Genomic DNA, 19966 nt, shown 5'->3' on the forward strand with positions numbered 1-19966 from the left:
ATGCCTCTTTTTTTCTCCTGTAAGCTCTATGTTGATGCCTTTGCCCAAAAAGCTCTACTTTTGTCTCATCTGACCAGAGAACATTCTTCCAAAACATTTTAGGCTTTTTCAAGTAAGTTTTGGCAAACTCCAGCCTGGCTTTTTTATGTCTCGGGGTAAGAAGTGGGGTCTTCCTGGGTCTCCCACCATACAGTCCCTTTTTATTCAGACGCCGACGGATAGTACGGGTTGACACTGTTGTACCCTCGGACTGCAGGGCAGCTAGAACTTGTTTGGATGTTAGTTGAGGTTTTTTATCCAACATCCGCACAATCTTGCGTTGAAATCTCTTGTCAATTTTTCTTTTCCGTCCACATCTAGGGAGGTTAGCCACAGTGCCATGGGCTTTAAACTTCTTGATGACACTGCGCACGGTAGACACAGGAACATTCAGGTCTTTGGAGATGGACTTGTAGCCTTGAGATTGCTCATGCTTCCTCACAATTTGGTTTCTCAAGTCCTCAGACAGTTCTTTGGTCTTCTTTCTTTTCTCCATGCTCAATGTGGTACACACAAGGACACAGGACAGAGGTTGAGTCAACTTTAATCCATGTCAACTGGCTGCAAGTGTGATTTAGTTATTGCCAACACCTGTTAGGTGCCACAGGTAAGTTACAGGTGCTGTTAATTACACTAATTAGAGAAGCATCACATGATTTTTCGAACAGTGCCAATACTTTTGTCCACCCCTTTTTTTATGTTTGGTGTGGAATTATATCAAATTTGGCTTTAGAACAATTCTTTTTGTGTTTTTTTCATTTAAGACAAATTAAATGAAGATAATAATACCAGAGAATTTGTGTTTGCAATCATTTTCAGGAAGAAACTGAGTATTATCTAACAGAATTGCAGGGGTGTGAATACTTTTGGCCATGACTGTATGTATATAGTTTGTATAGAGAAAATGATGATTCAAAATAAGATAGTTACATATTAAAAAACATAATTATTATAGCATATGCACTCAGCAAATAATTACGTTAATTAATACGTAACTTTATCCTTTATTGAATCATCATTTTCTCAATACAAACTTTGTTTTTGAGATATATATATATATATATTTGGCTGGCCTTTAACTTTGTGGGGAGCCATTGTACTTTGTGCAGGGCTGTAGGGGGGTATTTAACATGTGTGTTGGGCATTTTAGCATCTGAAAGGCCGTGTGTGGGACATTATACTTTGTCGGGTGACGGTACTGTGCGTGTGAAGGATACGGTGCAGGAATTCACTTTGGGGTATCATATTGTGTTTGGGGTCATTTTTGTTGTCCACATACTTTATGGGGGCCATGAAAGTGGTATCGTAGTGGTTGAGAACACTAAGGGGCTTCAATAGGAGCAAAATTATTCTGTAAGTTCCAAGATACATGTCCCTCTATCTTTGGGGAATGTGCCCTCCTGTAACCCTGCCTACTTTGCTACGGGCCCCACGAGTTCTATGTACGCACCTGACAGACAGCTGTGCCTTCTAACTCCTTTATACACATGATTAGGACGCGGGGAGAAAGCCACTGCCAAACACCTGGCGGCAGCTTATCAACAATAGAGAACAAAAAGATCAGGCGTTAAAATCCAATAAGCCCCATCTTTCTATTCCCCAACTTTTCAGCAATGTGTATGGGGCCTGAACTTTCACGTCTAGTCTTCTGTGACGTTCTCATCCAACCAGTCTTAACCCAATCTTTTTTCACTCTTGAACTTTATATTTCTGTTCATTTTTTTTTTCTGGATTTCAGAACCAGGACTTTGATTCTGAGTGATCACCGGCGACCCCTGTGTCGTATGTCTAATGACTGTTCTTTCTCGGCAAGTAATTTATATCCTCACGGGCCGGTGATGTGACAGGAATATTATGGAAAGTGACCCGCACAGCTAAATTGCTGGATTATGTTATCAGGATTTGACACAATCCTTTGAATAGAAATGAGAAATGAGATCTTTGGATAACACCATTACGGTGTACAGCATAGGTCAATGACGTTCATCAGAACGTACACGTTCTAAAGGTTGATCTAATACCAGATTTACCTCAGTGTGAGAGTCGTAATATTAACTATGTATGTACTACACTGACAGATTGATATATAGTTTTATGGCCTACTCATTATTGGCCTAGGAGTCCAGTGGGTGGCTTCACCCACTGATTTACACAGCCGGCATCCTCCTGTAGCAATCGGAGCTTTACTTTCTTAACCCCTTAAATGCCGCTGTCAATCTCTGTCAGCGGCATTTGGGGCGCGAGATTGCAAGGGCACATTGTTTCAGCCGCTCATCACCACCCCCGTGAGGCAGTCATGGGTTGCCAATGCATTGCCAGGTCACTGGGAGCCTGATGAAGGCCTCCATGGCTGCCATGTTAGTACTCACAGGCTGGGCTTCATAGGTGACCATGATTGTAGCTATATGGCGCAATATAGGTGTGTTCCATTCTATAGAACAAGCGATCAGATGTTAAAAACAGAACGTTTTTAAAAATATAAATAAAAAATAAAAACATAAAAATTAATCTTGACTCCTTTCCATCTTTTAAAAATAGAAATTAAAAAGAACATATTTAGTATTGCCACGTATATAAAAGTCCAATCGATTTTAAATAGAAACAAAAATAATCGCATACATGCTGTAAAGTAAAAACAATCTACAGTAATTTCCAGAATTGCCATTTTTTTGGATGTCTCAACTCTCCCCAAAATGCTATAAAAAGTAATGAAAGCATCATATGCACCCAAAAAAGAAATCAATAGAAACATCAGCTCTTTAAGCAAAAAAAAGAGCACTCACACAGCTGAAAATACACGTATTATTGTTTTTTTTTCAAATTTCATCATTTATATCATTTATCCAGAATCGTACAGACCTGAAGAATTATGTTCTTGGGTTATCTTTATTGCAACAAAATAAACCCCCCAAAAAACAATAGCAGAATTGTATGTTTCCTCCCCATTTAAATGCACTTGGAATTTATTTTGTGTGTTTTCCAAAACCTTGTATGGTAAAATGAATAGTGTCATTCACAAGTACAATGTGTCCCCTAAAAAAGCAAGCCTTGATATAGGAGAAAAGAAAAATATATGATTCCTGGAAAAAGGGGAGGAAAAGCCTGATGAAAAATGCGGTAGGCTTTCGAAACATATTGTCCAGCCTTATAATAAATGATTTTCTTTCTAGTGAACCAGAAAGCTGAGTAATTCCAGGAGATTATAATTTTTTTTGTAATATCCGGACAATATGGACTTCAATAGTGAAATGTAGAAAATGGCAGAAAAGTCTAGGCCCTAGTGATAATTTTGGTTACTGCCTTCTGGCATTATTTATGGACTGGTCGTAAATATAATACTTTTTATTATTTTTTTACTATGTTTTGGATGACAATTTGGTACGTTTATACGTTTTTTATTCTAAAAGAAGCACTCCCAATCTCTTTTTCATTGCCTACATCTATGAAAATGTGTGTACACTGTAGAGTAAGTGTGTTAATATACTGTACATACCGATTGCCATCTTCCCTTGTTCTGTGCTGATCCTTTCAACTTTGCTCTCACAACGAATCCAACTTGTAGGATCACACTTTCTCGTGGAAGTCGCTTTTATAATGTAAGTCTATGGAGCGTGTAAAAGCCTGTAAGCCTGGCAATAGAAGTCAGGTGAGTGAGAAGAGGACTGGAATGGCGCAGAAAACTGTGGAAGACAGTGATTGGTATCGATATTAATATACTTACACTATAGTATTTATACAGCACCATCAATTCCATAGCGCTTTAAAGACATCATCATGACAGCACACAATCTAAACTATCAGTATGTTTTTGGAGTGCGGGATGAAACCGGAGAACCCGGAGGAAACCCACGCAATCTCGTGGAGAGCATACAAACTCCTTGCAGATGGTGTCCTTAGTAGGATTTGAACCCAAGACCCCAGCGCTGCAATGCTAACTACAGTACTCACACATTTTCAATTTACACAGGTTTACGCAATGAAAAAAAGATTTGGAGTTCTTCTTTAAGTGGACTCTATAATTTCAGTAAACTTTGCATGAATAAATACTACAAGCAAGTATATCAATCTTTGTAATATATGTCATAAATAAATGTTTCTCTCTTTACCTATGAGCTACTTTTTCAATTTCCCCTGTCTTCTGAAATTTCCGCCCACTCTAAAAAAAAATGGCTCAAATTTCTCTTGGACAAAATAAGAAGAGCGGAATTAAGAAAACAGGAAGAGGAGACACAGAGAAATGTTGTAGGTTTCTTATAAGTGTTTATTTCAACCTAGAGCTGGAGTCCCAGCCACACTGCTCAGTACTGCTCTGTAATACCCCCATGCTGCTGCTCCTGCTTCTGAAATGTTCCACATAGAGAAAGGAGAAAAGGAGTCACCAGTGTTTGTGTGTACAGTGTGTGGGAGGCATCATAGCTACTAGTCTATACACCCACTAGTTCAGAAAATTGGAGATATGAGATTCCTGTGGAGAAAACTGGTAAAAAGTCTTTATATAATGGTCAGAAATAGTGTTCTTCCTCATGTACACACACATGACCGCATATTCTGAAAAGTTCCCTGAAATGACAGGTACACTTTAGGTTTAATTTCTTGTGTTTGTTTCATTAACAGATTCTGTTGGAAGATTAACAATATTTTGTAAGTGTCTTCAGACTGAGGGAAAGACTTATCTTATCACGAAGCCTTGGAGAAGACCTTCATCTTCTAAATTCTAGAGGGTGTTGATTGACATTGGCAACTCATATGCACTCCAGCACCCCTATCAGTTCCTTGTTCTCCTTCACTAGCCCTGCTGTTAAGCGGCTGCTCGGCTGGAAGCAAGGAGACGAGGAGGAAAAATGGGCAGAAAAAGCCGTGGATTCACTGGTGAAGAAGCTGAAGAAGAAGAAGGGTTCGATGGAGGAACTTGAGAAGGCCCTCAGTACACCAGGACAGCCAAGTAAATGTGTCACCATTCCACGTTCACTAGACGGGAGGCTGCAAGTGTCACATCGGAAGGGTCTTCCACATGTCATCTACTGCAGGGTCTGGAGGTGGCCCGATCTTCAGTCTCATCATGAGTTAAAACCACTTGAATGCTGCGAGTTTCCTTTTGGATCAAAGCAGAAGGATGTGTGCATAAACCCCTACCATTACCGCAGAGTGGAAACTCCAGGTAGAGACGTTTCTTCCTTAGTAATCTGTGTATTGGTTGCACTTAAAAGGGTTTGTCCTAGTTTGGCATGAAAGTTTGCCGTCAATCTACGTGACTGGAGCCTTGTGAATCCTCATAGCGCACACTGTCCGGATTCTCCGGCGCCGGTAGCAGGCCGTTGAGCCCGCAAGTGTGCGATATACATACTTCCGGCCACATTCCAACAAGATGTACGCAGCCTCGCTCAATGCAAGTGAATTAAGTGGACCGCGCACGTCTAGTCAGAATGTGGTTGGATGTTTACTTGACGCGTGACCGACTGGTCTCACCGTCGACACCAGAGAATCCTGACAGCGCGCACTAAGAGTGACTGCAGACTTTCGTGCCAAACCTGAACAACACCTTTAGGCATTTTTTTTTCTGCAGGCAAAACCTGCTCGAAGATTCTTTTTTGTTGTGTTTCTTGCATGCTGATAAAGTTTAGTGCCCCCGCCCAAAAAAAAAAAAAAAAAAATTGTGATGTAACTTCCTTAAGGCTTTTCTTTTTGCACTTACTCATTATTTTCTATGGGGTGACAAAACGCTGAAAGAAGTGATATGCAGTAGTTAAAAAAAACGCAGCAGTTTTAAAAATCAGTTAGGAAAAAAAAAACAATGTGTGTGCATGAGATTACTAAAATCTCATAGCTTTTGCTGGTTTTGCTTAAAATTTGCATTAAAAAAACGCAGAAAAAACGCAATGACTGAACATAGCCTTAAAGGGAATCAGAAAAAACTGAAGCCAAGACTGATCATTCTGCATAATAACAAACAAAGCATTACTTACTTGTTGAAGCTGGTCCTGCCGCTCCTCACTTCTGCCTCCGACAGTGTTTGGACATCGCACCGCAGTGGCACATGGAGTGAGTGATGCCCTCAGTTAGGCTACTTTCACACTAGCGTCGTTTTGCCTACGTCGCAATGCGTCATTTAGGAGAAAAAACGCATCCTGCAAAGTTGTCTGCAGGATGCGTTTTTTTCCCCATAGACTTACATTAGCGACGCATTGCGACGTATGGCCACACGTGCGACGGATGCTTCAAGTTTTGGCGGACCGTCGGCACAAAAAAAGTTCCACATAACGTTTTTTTTTGCCGCCATTTCCGACCGCACATGTGCGGCCGAAACTCCACCCTCTCCTCCTCGGAACTCACAATGGGCAGCGGATGCGTTGTAAAACTGCATCCGCTGCCCACGTTGTGCTACTTTAACACATTGTCCGTCGGTACATCGGGCCGACGGTTTGCGACGGCCCGTACCGACGGACTAGTGTGAAAGTAGCCTTTACTCCTGAGCTGCAATGTTGGCAGCCCAGGAACGGCACTGCTCATATATTCAACTAGGTCCATTTATATGAAGTCCACTACTCCCCTGATTAATCCTATAAGATGAAATTCATCAGAAGTGTTGTAGGGACAATCTCGGTGAATTATATGGAATTTAAGGGTCTAAATTTTTCCAACATTTTTTTTTTCTTTGCCCGGAAATATTGTAAATAAAAATTAAAGGAACCTGGCTTAAAAAAACATGAAATTCCTATGCAGCCGTACTATGCTACCCTGAGTAGTCTTTTCCCATGAAACCAAAACTTGCACCGTACTACGGGTACGTAAGCAAATAATAGGGCACAGATTAACGTGTGACTGTAGGATCGGACTAGTTTATTACCATGGAGACACATAAGTCTGCATGGAATCCGTACACAAAAAAATAGTAGGACATTTTTTAGTGAAGACAACTTGCAAAGTAACTTCATTTCTTAGTTTACATGTGCTATAGCTAGAAAAAAATGGCTGTGACTGCACGTAAAAGGAAGCTGTGCACTATAATGTTGCATACGTTATCGTCTTTACCATCTGTTTATTTCCAAATGAGTAATAATGAACAGCTTTTTATTTCCTTCTGCCATCCGCACATAGCCTGTCTGCTTTCATATAATGGGTTTCCTCTTTCTTGTAGTTCTTCCTCCTGTATTGGTTCCAAGACACAGTGAATTTAATACAGATCTCAGTCTGCTCGCCAAGTTCCGAAATACCTCCCTGAACAATGAACCACTGATGCCACACAACGCCACCTTCCCGGAGTCATTTCAGCAACCACTGTGTCCTCCGTTCTCTTCCTCGCCCAACAACATGTTTCACCACTCCCCAAACATTATAGGCTACCCCGACTCCCCCAGAAGTTCGTCTGAACCAGGAAGCCCCTACCAGATGACAGGTGAACCTATACTGATAGCCGCTCAGATGATTCTTCCTGACTTGCCCTATTTTGCACTTACAATGCCTGTTTTTATGCCCATAGATACCCCTCCACCACCATACAACCCGCCAGAGATTCACGGAAACCAAAACAGAAACTCTGGAGACTCAACAGATTGTCAATTAGTTTTATCGGCAACAAACAGAGGTAATCTGAAAGGATGTGTGAAAGATATACCCAAATACCTTTTCTGAAATAACACGACACTAGTGGAGAGCGTTCATGTATATAGCACCATTAATTTGCAGCGCTGAGGTCCTGGGTTCGTATTCCTCCAAGGACAACACCTTCAAGGAGTTTGTATGTTCTCCCCGTGTTTACGTCGGTTTTCTCCGGGTTCTCCGGTTTCCTCCCACACTCCAAAGACTTAATGATAGGGAATTTAGATTGTGATCTTCAATGAGGACAGTGATGATAATGTCTGTAAAGCGGTATCAACATTACTATATAAGTTAAATAAATAAATAAAAACCTAGTGCCATCTCCACCTCCTGTCTGTAGGAACCCACTGATTCCGAGCACATGCATGTATCTGCTGCAGCTCCATTCATTGTCTATGGCACTAGAGGAGATGGCTGAGTACAATGGTCCGCTATCTCCGACTCTCCCATGCACAATGAATGAATGGTGGCAGCAATCACGCCATTCACTAGTGTCTCTTCAGAGCTGTTTTCTCAGGATCCCTCAGCGATCAGAAAGGTATCACATATCCTCTGGTATTATGGAAATAACCCTTTAAATCCGTTGCCTCGGAGTAACTCTCGACTCTGTCCTGTCCTTCAAACCACAAGTCCAAACTCTTGCCTCCTCCTGTCGCCTCCAACTCAAAAATATTTCCAGAATCTGTCCCTTCCTCAGCCCTTAATCTACGAAAACTCTTGTGCATGCCCTCATCATCTCCCGCCTCGATTACTGCAACACCCTCCTCTGTGGCCTCCCCCTAACTCTCTTGCACCACTCCAGTCTGTCCCCAACTCTGCTGCCCAACTAATCCACCTCTCTCCTCGCTACTCCCCTGTTTCTCCACTCTGCAAATCCCTCCACTGGCTCCCAATTCCTCAAAGAATCCAGTTCAAACTACTAAGACTGATCTACAAAGCCATCCACAACCTGTCCCCTCCCTATATCTCCGAACTAATGTCCCGATATCTTCCCTCACGTAATCTCTGATCCTCCCAAGACCTCCTACTCTCCTCCACACTTATTCGTTCCTCACACAACCACCTCCAAGATTTCTCCCGAATATCGCCCATCCTCTGCAATTCCACGCCTCAACACGTCTGATTATCCACCACCCTCGGATCCTTCAGACGGAACCTGAAAACCCATCTCTTCAAGAAAGCCTACAGCCTGCAGTAACCATTCTGCCGCCTCGCCATCGCCAGAGCCGCCGCCTCACCATCGCCAGAGCCGCCGCCTCACCATCGCCAGAGCCGCCGCCTCACCACCGCCAGAGCTGCTGCACCTCTGACCTTCTGTCTCTTCCCCATTATCCCATAGAATGTAAGCCCACAAGGACAGGGTCCTCTCCCCTCTGTACCAGTCTGTCACTGTAAATTTGTTTACTGTAAACGATATCTATAACTTTGTATGTAACCCCTTGTCATGTACAGCACCATGGAATTAATGGCGCTATATAAATAAATAATAATAATAAAAAACACATGTCTCGACAAACGGGGACTAGGTTTACCCAGCGGCTACACAATTGTATTACACATCTGTGGTGTCCCAGCAGCTGATGACTCTCATTTTCTATTTCTTATCCTATACAGATTTCCGCCCGGTTTGCTATGAGGAACCACTACACTGGTGTTCTGTCGCTTACTACGAGCTGAACAATCGGGTGGGGGAGACATTCCAAGCATCGTCCCGCAGTGTACTCATCGATGGCTTCACAGATCCCTCTAACAACAAGAACAGGTTCTGTTTAGGACTTCTATCCAATGTGAACCGAAACTCAACTATTGAAAACACCCGCCGGCACATCGGCAAAGGTAAAAGTCAGCGCTTAGTGGTGATTAATAAAAGATGTTGTCCAGGAATTTTTATTTTTGTTTTACTATGAGCCTAAAATGTTAATAAATAGCGCCAGGTCAAATCAGTCACCCACCGCTCCTGCTGGCGATTCAGCTGCTCCATAACAACAGAACAGTTTATTCTTCTTTTGTGCCGCTCTATTAATTGGGTGGGACTTCCGACATCATCCTAAATAACAGCCAGCTCCCCGCAGTTAGGCAGCTGGGAGCTGGCTATCAATCAACATGACATCAGCAGTCAAGATCCTTCAACAGGGCAGACCTGAAGATAAACAGCTGCTCTGTCTTCGTAATGTCATATAAAGTTGCTAAATCGCCGGCAGGAGTGGTCTGTGACTGCTCTGTGCCGGCAGAGATCGGCGCCGGGCACAACATGCAGGTAGGGAGCAAGCACCTGCATACTAGTTTTTAGGCACAATTTAAAAATGAAAAACAGTCCCGGATAACCCCTTTATGTATTCAGCTTCCCCTGGGCTAAGGGAGATGAATTTTAATTGCAATATTCATCTTAAAAATAAGAGTAGAGAGCCTGCAGTCCACTCTCTTCCCAACACTCCTTTTCTATTACTGCCTGATGACTACACTGCAATGTTAGACTATATGGGAACATGTCTAATAGTCCATCAGAATGCAAAGTACTAAGGCAAGCTGTGTGCACACATGGCATGCTGGGAGATTTCTGCTCTAAAGCCTGCTGTATTGTGAACGCAGCTCTGGTTCATGAAATGGGCTAACTGCTGATAAGATACTAAACTTTATATATTGGATCTAAACTAGTTTGTCATCTGTGTATTTTTGGGAAATGCCGTGTCTGCCCAGGTACTAGCCCTTAATCATACAGGCCACATCTGCTGTACTCGGGTCGCCTTCCTCATGATGTCAGTATACTCAAATTGGTTATTTGGATTTGGGGTGTTTTCCTAAAAACATGAGTAAACTCTAAAGGTAGGATTATGTAATAGTGAACTAAGGGATATTTGTAGATTATTAGTATTTAAAGAGATATCGTGTGACGAGTCCAAACTAGATCCCACATGCAATACGTAAGGGGACATTCCTGCATTAAAGGGATACTGCCTCACAGACATTTATGGCACATCGAGTATATGTTTTCTATCAAGATATCCGATAGAGATGGGTCGCACCTCTGTGACCCACCTGTGTCAGGTACAGGGACCCCGTCTAGCATAATATGCACAGTTTTCTCCTTCCACGTATTTGGGAATTCTGAAGATGGACCATTAGAAACCCTTTTAATCGTATGGCAAAGTCATAAGGCTGAGGGGTGTTTGTGTAGAATGGGTTTCCGATGCTTTTATCGCAGTATATTCCAGCTAACCGTGTTCTCTTGTCGCCTAACCTGCAGGGGTCCACCTGTATTATGTCGGGGGAGAGGTCTATGCAGAGTGTCTAAGTGACAGCAGCATCTTTGTACAAAGCCGCAACTGTAATTACCAGCATGGCTTCCACCCAGCAACGGTCTGCAAGATCCCCAGCGGCTGCAGCTTGAAGATCTTCAATAACCAGCTGTTCGCTCAGCTCCTCTCACAGTCCGTTAACCAAGGGTTCGAAGTCGTGTACGAGCTTACCAAAATGTGCACTATACGGATGAGCTTTGTAAAGGTGCGTACAATAGCGGCCAAGAAATGTACAGGTTCATCACTTCCGAGCATTGGGTAGTGCGTAAAGCACAGCTGGTTACTGGCCAATAAAAAGACTGTGCCGACGTTTCTGCAGCACTGACCCCCAACACTGATCTCGGTTGTCCCCCCATTCTGGCACATTACTAATGCTTCTCAAGGCTTATACCTGTAATAGCTGAATCGACTTCACTTTGTGTCCACGTGGTTTTCCATACAGAATTTTTACAAAATTGCTTTTCACCCAGCTGTCTTGTCTATCAATGTGAGGTACGGTATTGTCATAGTTATCGCCCACTGAAGATCTGGTTTAGTACACAACAAAAATAGATTTTGCCCCCTGCTCAATGCAGGATTCACTAAACCATCTCAGACAGTTGTCTGTCCAGCCTGTCTGAAGACCTCCATTGAAGGAGAACTCATCACCTCTCGTGGCAGCCTGTTCCCATCATTGCTCATTTTTAATGTCTAATTCACATTCTCCTTTCTGAAGTGCCAAACAGGTGAATAGACCCCATAGTCCTGATGTATGAGGCATCCAGAGAACTCCACGCAGGCCACCATTAGCACTTGCCAGCCTTGCTCCTCAGCTGCTGCCTCTACTCCTCTGTATGTGGCTGCCCACATATAGTTAAGTTGTCAAATAAGCATTTTTCTGTCCATATGGTTGGAGAACGCACAGAATGGAATCGCGGGCCGCATGTGGCCCCTATGACAGGTTGTGCACCCCTGGTTTAGACTGATAACAGGAAGCATTCCACTACCCAGACTTCATCTTCCATGAATCCATGAACAAACTAAAGTCTGCATTGGAGCTTCCAGGTCAACTACATTATTAATATGCTCCTAACCCTCTCCCAGAAACGCCCAGTGGGAAACACATCCAAAACATATCCACAACATATCCACAGTGACGGCGGGGGTCTCCCTGCATCTAGGGCACATGCTATCAGTCCTCACTCCTATTTTCTAGAAGAACTGAGGGGTTCTAGATGCCCCATGTAATAAAAAAACCGTGACAGCCTCTGAGACTCGCTAGTAGACAATTGTGGCGCACGAGATTTTTAATTCCCGGTGTTGGGGGTCAGTTTTCCTAACCTCTCGCTGACGTTTTTCTTTGGTTTGCAATGGGTGATTAGAAAGAAACTGTGAGGAGAAGCTTATAGAACCCAGAAATAATTCCAGTCATGACTCGCTCGGTAAGAATTATTGAAATTATTAGGTGTTCTTGAACTCTGAGCTGCACACCCTCATGTTGTTTGGACCAGAAATGCTGGAGTTGGGTATACTGGTCGGAGTATGTGTGCGAGAGCGAGAATTTGTCTCTCAGTTGCTCCCAGAGGAGCATTGCAGCTTAATTCTCCTCGCCCTGGCATGTCAGGCTTGATCTGTCACTCTCCGAAAGGAGCATTGTCTCTTGGATTCCGGTCAGACGCCTCTCACTCAGCCAAGCCAGATTTCACACTTTGCACTGATGAGGTGTAGTACCCAGAAACACAGTGTCTGCAAATTGAGATTTAGGTTTTGAGTTTTAAACCCAGGTCATGTGACGAGGCTCGTTAGAGGGTTGATATTGACTTTTAGGATTGCTACTTCCAATAGGTGGCGGCAGAGTTCTAGTCCTCTTCCTCTCTGAAGAGACAATTAGCATATTTAATTTCCCAGAGGAGCATTGCAAGGCCTAAAAGTCTCCTCACCTTGGCATGTCAGGCTTGACATGTCACTCTCCGCAAGGAGAAACATGACCCCTTGGATTCTCTCAATTTCTGAAAGCTTTTAATGACGCCGTCAATTTAGAGCTGTGCAATAAAGTGAACTGTTGCCATCTTCCATGGACTAAAGCCCTCTAATCCAAACATCTTTGGAAGTTTTGTATTTAGCCACACGGGAGTAAACGGAGTGTATCTAACGATGCTGCAAAACAGCAAATGATTACTGTGCTGAGTATTAAGCCTAATACAAATGTCTGCTATTTCTTTCTGCATGTGAGAAAGACACTGAGTTGCATCTGATTTTCATCCATTTTTGGTCCAGGTGTCTACTTTTACCAACAGCGTTGCATCCTTTTTACTCCTGTGCAATAAAAAAACAACAAAACCACCCTACCCATAAACAATTTAAAAAAATACAGGCGGCACTCAGATCACTCACAGTATCTATTTGCTTTCCATTTTTTCACGGACACATCGATTTTTTTTTGCAAACACTTGGTCCACAAGCCAAAATGGACATGTGAACAGTCCCATAGACAATAATGGGCCCATGTTCTGTGAGAAAAACGGACGTCCCAGTGAAGCCTAGTGTCAGGTTTAGGAAACAATTACATTCAACTGCCCAGAATTTAGTGTTTTTGCGTATTCTGCCTATTTGTGTGGTATAAGCCTCGGACTAACCTTTGCTTCCTTTCTTCCTAGGGTTGGGGAGCAGAGTACCACCGCCAAGATGTCACAAGCACTCCCTGCTGGATTGAGATCCATCTCCACGGCCCCTTACAATGGCTGGACAAGGTCCTGACCCAGATGGGCTCCCCCCATAACCCCATCTCGTCTGTCTCCTAATACAAGTATCTGATTGCTATTGCAGGCAGTGGCTTAAAGAGTATCTTTCTTTTTTTTAAGAATTATTTGTAATGTACATACTTATATTTCGGTCTCTGTACTGTGGCTTTGTCTGTGTAACATAAGAATACAGGTATACGTTGTATGATTTTATCATGAGCTAAAGATTTCACTTAAGGAAACTTCACCGATATCTCACTTTATAAGTTGTCTCTTATAGAAACTTTTCAGACTTGATGCACATAAACACGGTACACCGTTCAATGATTTTATGAACTTTATTTCCTATTTTTTATATATATATATATATATATATATATATATATATATATTCCTCATTGATGACGTCACTGAGATTTTGTTTTCAAGAATTATTTTTTTTTTTATATTTGTGTCTTGTGACTTTAATTAGGGGAAAAAAAGAACAAAAAAATATATTTTAGAAGATTAGCATTGCTGGTAGCAGTATGTATTCTTGTCTTTAAGGATGTTTTACGCCTTTAGATGATTTGGTTCTGTCTGGTTTGCATTACTTGTGCCATGTGTAAAATCTTATGTATTAGAATTAACATCTTACTTTATTCTCAGTATACAATGGCAAGGAAGGAAAGGACACAGCAATGTGTCCTGAAAGGTGAAAAACGTCTTTAAGGTGGAAGTCACTAAAAAAGAAATGGATGATTATTTTCTGTTGAATTCGGATAAGGTTGGAAACTCCGACCACGGTGATACCCGAGGAAAGGGCGATTTGTTTACAAAATTATGGGGCCATTGGGCATCATGGTGTAGAGTGTGCGATCACCCTTATGGCCCATTGAGAAGATCCAATAATTAGGACCCAAGGAATGAGTAAAACGCCTTTTTATCAGCCAACTTAAAAATCATTATTCTCGGCAGCACATTGCCGCGTGTAAACAGAACGTGCTGCCGATAACATGATATTTTATGTGTACAGAACAATCATGCTCATGATCGATACTCACAGATAAATATCAGGACGTGGCACTGAGGACAGATAATCCAGGCATGGGTTTTAGGCAAGGAAATAATGAATACATGGGTCTGAGACCTGAAAACCTATTCCTATTTACACACCTAATTTATTTAAAAAAGCACCTAAAAAAAAAATAATCAGTTTTTCCCTATAGATAAGACACCACAGATGGCTGCTTATCAGCAGAGCAGCTTATTTTCCTTCCCATGACAGAACCTATGCATTGTGTATGGTCACCTTAAGGCCATGTTCACACTGTCAATATTTGGTCAATATTTCACGTCAGTATTTGTAAGCCAAAACCAGGAAAGGGTGAAATATACAGAAGTAGTAACGTGTTTCTATCATACTTTTCCTCCGATTGTTCCATTCCTCTTGATTTTGGCCTACAAATACTGAACGTGTGCACGTGGCCATAGGGTGACATTGCAGCCACAACCTAATGGCGTTGACTTATAGTTTTTTTCTGTGGCATATTGGTATCAGAAATCTACATAACGCCGGCTCCAGCACATACAGAAACTAACTCACGTGATACGGCCCACGGTCCCAGAGGCCGATCCTCTCCTCCATGCTCCCAGGATTCACCCACTGCTGTTGCTTAGGATTGTCCCGTTTGTGTAAACCAGCCTTACATAAGACTTCTCGTGAACATGGATCATTCTCTTCTTGTCCGATATGTGTAGATAACGTGTATAGTACCAGGGTAGGAGTAGACAACTGAAGATTTTCTGTTTTCGGATGGTGACTGATTTGTTGTTTTTTTTTTAAGTAGCTCAAAAACTGAAGAGCAAAAGATGAAATAAAACGGTTCCCCCCCAGAGCTCGTGTGTGTGACTGATTGTGTCCGGAATTCGCAATTTTATTGATGCCATTCACATAAAAATTTGGGTGTAATGAAGCAAAAAAAAAAAATAAATAAATCCCTTACCATCATGGATCAAGAGTTATTACTAAAATGAGTAATCATGAATTAAAATAATTGAAGTGATCATTATTTGTAGTAAATTTCTGTTTAAAGTAAACCTGTCACTTGCTTAAAAAATTGAGTTAAATACCTTGTGAAAATAGCTTGAGCCTCCGATTCTGCTGCCTTTTTTCTTTTTGAGCTGCGTCTCTCCATTGCACAGATATTCACATTTGTTCTTTTGGAGCGCAGTATGTGAAATCTCTGCTAGCAGTATAATTGGGTATTTCTATTACGATTTAATGTTTTCTGATGATTAAATAACAATTGATTTTTTTTTCTAGCCATTTGTATTTGCATGTGTGTAATTTGTCAATGCACAACATATACACACAAAGCAAATGCTGCACACACAGGACATAGGAACGTAGTGACTGTCTCTGAGCCCGTTTTCTATTCTGTGGCCATATGCGATGTGCGCGGAGGACGCTCCTTTTCACAACAAGAGGGCGATCCTACCGCCATGTTTTTGAAGCACAATTTGCTGAGCTCCCGAAATCTTTGCAGGTCGGGACCTGTAAGTAAAAATATTGTTGACCGCACAAGCTTCCAACAATAAAGTGCTTGGCCGGACAGGAGGATGGCTGCAGCGGTAACTGTGAGCAGCACTCAAGCATTTACAGAGGCCGTGGTGGTGACCTGACACAGGGTGCAGAGCCACTGCTGCTCCTATTTACTGCTGCGGTCCCTCTATGTGCAGTGTCCAAAATAAAGTGTGATTCCAAATCTTACCCTCCGCTCTCTTTTTCCAAATATGTAAAAGGGGAGGCGAGGAGCGACGTCCGGCCAGTGGGAGCAGTTCCAGACCACCTCTTATGCAGTCATAGTGCTACATAACATTACTGTTACTTTTCTTGGCAAACACAAAACAACTGCTCCCGTCGGTGTCCAACAATCCGAAATATAAATATTTTACTTTTCACATTTTCTAGTTAAATAAAGAAAAAAAATTGAACCTAAGAAAATAAAATAGTTGTAATTTTCATGAATATTTATATTGTTTGTCATTGAGTCCCCATAACTAATTCTTGGTAGAAGAAAATTTTTATTGTTTGACATAAGTTTAATTGTAAAAAATGTACAAAAACTTATGTTGGTACATTTAAAAAAAAAAGTATACTGAAATCTTAAAATGCAATATAAGTGCAGTAACAATATTTTACTGGAATTACAATTTAAAAAAGTCTATTTAAATGCAATCTGTCAGCAGGTATTTGCCATGTGATCTGACAGCATTATGATATAGGGACAGAGACCCTGATTCCAGTGATGTGTCAGTTTACTGGGTGCAGCGGTTGTGATAGAATCAGATGTAGCAGCGCTCTGAATGCGGAGCTGTGTATAGCCCCACCCACACTACTGATTGGCAGCTTTCTGTCTACATTGTATATTAAAAGCTACAAATCAGTGGGGTTGGACTATGAGGCACAAGATAACTAGTCTTCTGCTGACAAAACACATTTATGGAAATAGCAAAACACAGCCCAGTAAGTGATACATGGCTGGAATCAGGATCTCTGTCCCTACATTAAGCTGCTCTCAGATTACAAAGAAAAACCTGCTAACCTGATTCCCTTTAATCACCTAGAAAATGCTGGATTTATTTTTATAATTTAAAAACAATACTTTTGTCTACACTTGTAGGACGCATATGCTAAGTATGGAGCGAAGATGAGATATGAATAGGGCCTAAGGTATATAACACAATAATAATATCAGTCAAATACACAAAAAGTAAAAGGTACCTATGACTCTTTAATTCACTGTACAAAACTTATAAAATGTATGAAACGCGTCAAAATGTACAAAACCATTAAAAAAAAATGGCAAAATGCCTCCGTGCAATCACAGCAGTACAAAGTGAAGTCTTTATGGTAAATGGGCAGTGCGAGGCCGCGGTGAACAGGCTTCATTACTTGTGCGTAAAACTGCATAAACACATATATACACAACACATCACATATAATAACACAAGGAAGCACACTGTGGGGTGGATCATCAAAACGATCGCATCAAAACAGTTTTGCCCGTGTCATGTGATCATGATCAGCGCTTCCATTTATGAAGGGATCCCAATGTACTCCGAAGGCAGGACGTCATCTTACGCGCAGTTATTATCATATACACCAGAGTGTTCCTAAACCCACATCCTGGGCGCCACCGTCACTGAGCCCTAAACGCAACGTCATGATGTCACAGCGCCGAGGACGCAGCCAGGACGCCGGGCACAGGAGTGAGGACCGGCTGCACGAGAATGGATGCCGGATTACGGCAATACCGATCGCTCCTTTCTAGGAGTGACAACTAAAGAGGTAACCGATTTTGGATGGTTTCAAAACAAAAACGTAGCAGTGAATATCTCCTTATAATGGGGCACTTTAGGACTGACTGATGCAAAAATACATTATACTAGAAAGTATTTTTTCTCCCCGATTCATCACTGCCTGCTGTTTTTTTGTCTAGTTTTCTGTTTTATGCCTTTTATTTGTTTGCACCCAATTCATTATTGTATTTGCACCTTTTTAAATGCATTTTATATGTGCTGTCGCCTGTTTTTTTATTCAACTTTGCGGGTGAAATGTAAAGATCCCAGATGATTTCATCTTGATTCATCAACTGTCACTTTATAAAAAGTCGCAAACTTTGCCGTAACTCTCCTCCAGTCCCCGGTGTAGTTTTATGCAAGTTTTTCAAAAGTTGCAGCTTTTTGCATCATTTTGATAAAGATGTTGACTTCGGCTACTTTCACACTTGCGTCGGTACTCGGCCGTCACAAAGCGTCGGCGCGATGTACCGACAGAAGTGTGTCCTTTCACATTTCCATCTGCAGTCCCGGCCAGGAAAGAGACAGAGAGAGAGATTTCCTGCCGGACATGCGCAGTCGGAAAAACAGGATACAACGCACAGAAAAACGTTCCCTTGAATGTTTTTTTCCCACGACGACGGGCCGCCAAATTCCAGCGCAACCAGTGGACGACGGACAAAACGTGTGGCCATACGTCACTAATACAAGTCTATGGGAAAAAAACGCATCCTGCGGGAAAATTTGAAGGTTGCGGGTTTTTTTCACAAAACGACGCATTGTGACGGGTTCTGAACAACGTAAGTGTGAAAGTAGTCTTAATCATCCTGCATGGACACCCAGTGTAATGTGGCATCTTTTGTAGCCTCTTGAGCCATTTTATTCCATCATTTTGCCACTACTTGTGAGATTCATCCGTGGAATATAATGTGGCCACAGATCAGTACAATAGTGCAGTTCTGACCATACTGGATTTCCTCCCACCAGCCGGGTCTTGTAACACCCACAGCGACATACTGCTTCTATAGACGCCACAGCTCACATTCTTGGATGCCACCGCAGTGACTTTACTAGACTATATAAGGTTTTCTGTAAACCTGAAAAAATGCTTTCAATGGAAGTTGTCAGCAGCTTTTTGCTATTTAACCTGAGAGCAACATGATATAGGAGCAGAAAGCCTGATTCCAGCAATGTGTCAATTACTGGGCTATGTTTTGTGATTTCAATACAATTATTATTATTTATGATTATAGTGCAATTTATTCCATGGTGCTTTACGTGTGAGGAGGGGTATACATAATAAAAACGAGTACAATAATCTTAAACAATACAAGTCACTAATTTGTACAGGAGGAGAGAGGACCCTGCCCGCGACGGCTCACAATCTACAATCAGTGTTATCAGCAGATTATCACTGCTGGACTTGGTGTCTCGTGCCTGATGGTCCAACTACATCCCCACCGATTAGCAGCTTTCTATCTCTATACACCATACACAGAGCTGCCAATCAGTGGTGTGAGCGGGTTATACATAGCTCAGCTGCACCCAGTAAACTGACATCGCTGGAGTCAGAGTCTCTGCACCTACATCATGCTGCTTTCAGATTAGATAGAAAAAACCTGCTGACATATTCCTCTTAAAGGGGTTATCCAGGACCATATTTTTTACTATGGGCCTAAGAACTATCAGGCACGTAGTTGCTAACTACCTGCCTGTTCTGCGCCGATCTCTGCCAGAACAGAGCAGTGACAGTGCACTTCTGCTAACAATTATGTGGCTTCCACTAAAGTCATGACGACAGAGCAGTGGCTTCTCTTCCACTCTGCTCTGTTGACGGGACGTGACTACCTCACTGCAGAGGGACGACTATCAATCAGTCTGTCAGTAGTCACACCCCGCTGTCAGTGAAGCCCAGAATAAGAAGATTGGCTCTGTTGACATGGAGCAGCTTAATCGTCAGCAGGAGCAGTCAGTGATCGCTCCGAGCCGGCA

At 42.2% G+C, this 19966-nt stretch overlaps 1 protein-coding gene across 1 annotated transcript in view; it reads left to right on the top strand.

Annotated features, from left to right (window-relative positions):
- SMAD9 (SMAD family member 9) overlaps window positions 1-13972 on the top strand; it is a 36267-nt gene extending 22295 nt beyond the window's left edge. The window contains exons 2-7 of the mRNA XM_077298199.1: window positions 4654-5197; window positions 7175-7432; window positions 7517-7621; window positions 9250-9471; window positions 10880-11136; window positions 13568-13972. Coding sequence (XP_077154314.1) covers window positions 4786-5197; window positions 7175-7432; window positions 7517-7621; window positions 9250-9471; window positions 10880-11136; window positions 13568-13711 — 1398 coding nt within the window. The 5' untranslated portion in view covers window positions 4654-4785 and the 3' untranslated portion in view covers window positions 13712-13972. The remainder of the gene's footprint in view (window positions 1-4653; window positions 5198-7174; window positions 7433-7516; window positions 7622-9249; window positions 9472-10879; window positions 11137-13567) is intronic.
- The last annotated feature ends 5994 nt before the right edge of the window (window positions 13973-19966 follow it).

This window comes from Ranitomeya variabilis, chromosome 3 (genome assembly GCF_051348905.1).
Source record: "Ranitomeya variabilis isolate aRanVar5 chromosome 3, aRanVar5.hap1, whole genome shotgun sequence".
NCBI lineage: Eukaryota > Metazoa > Chordata > Amphibia > Anura > Dendrobatidae > Ranitomeya > Ranitomeya variabilis.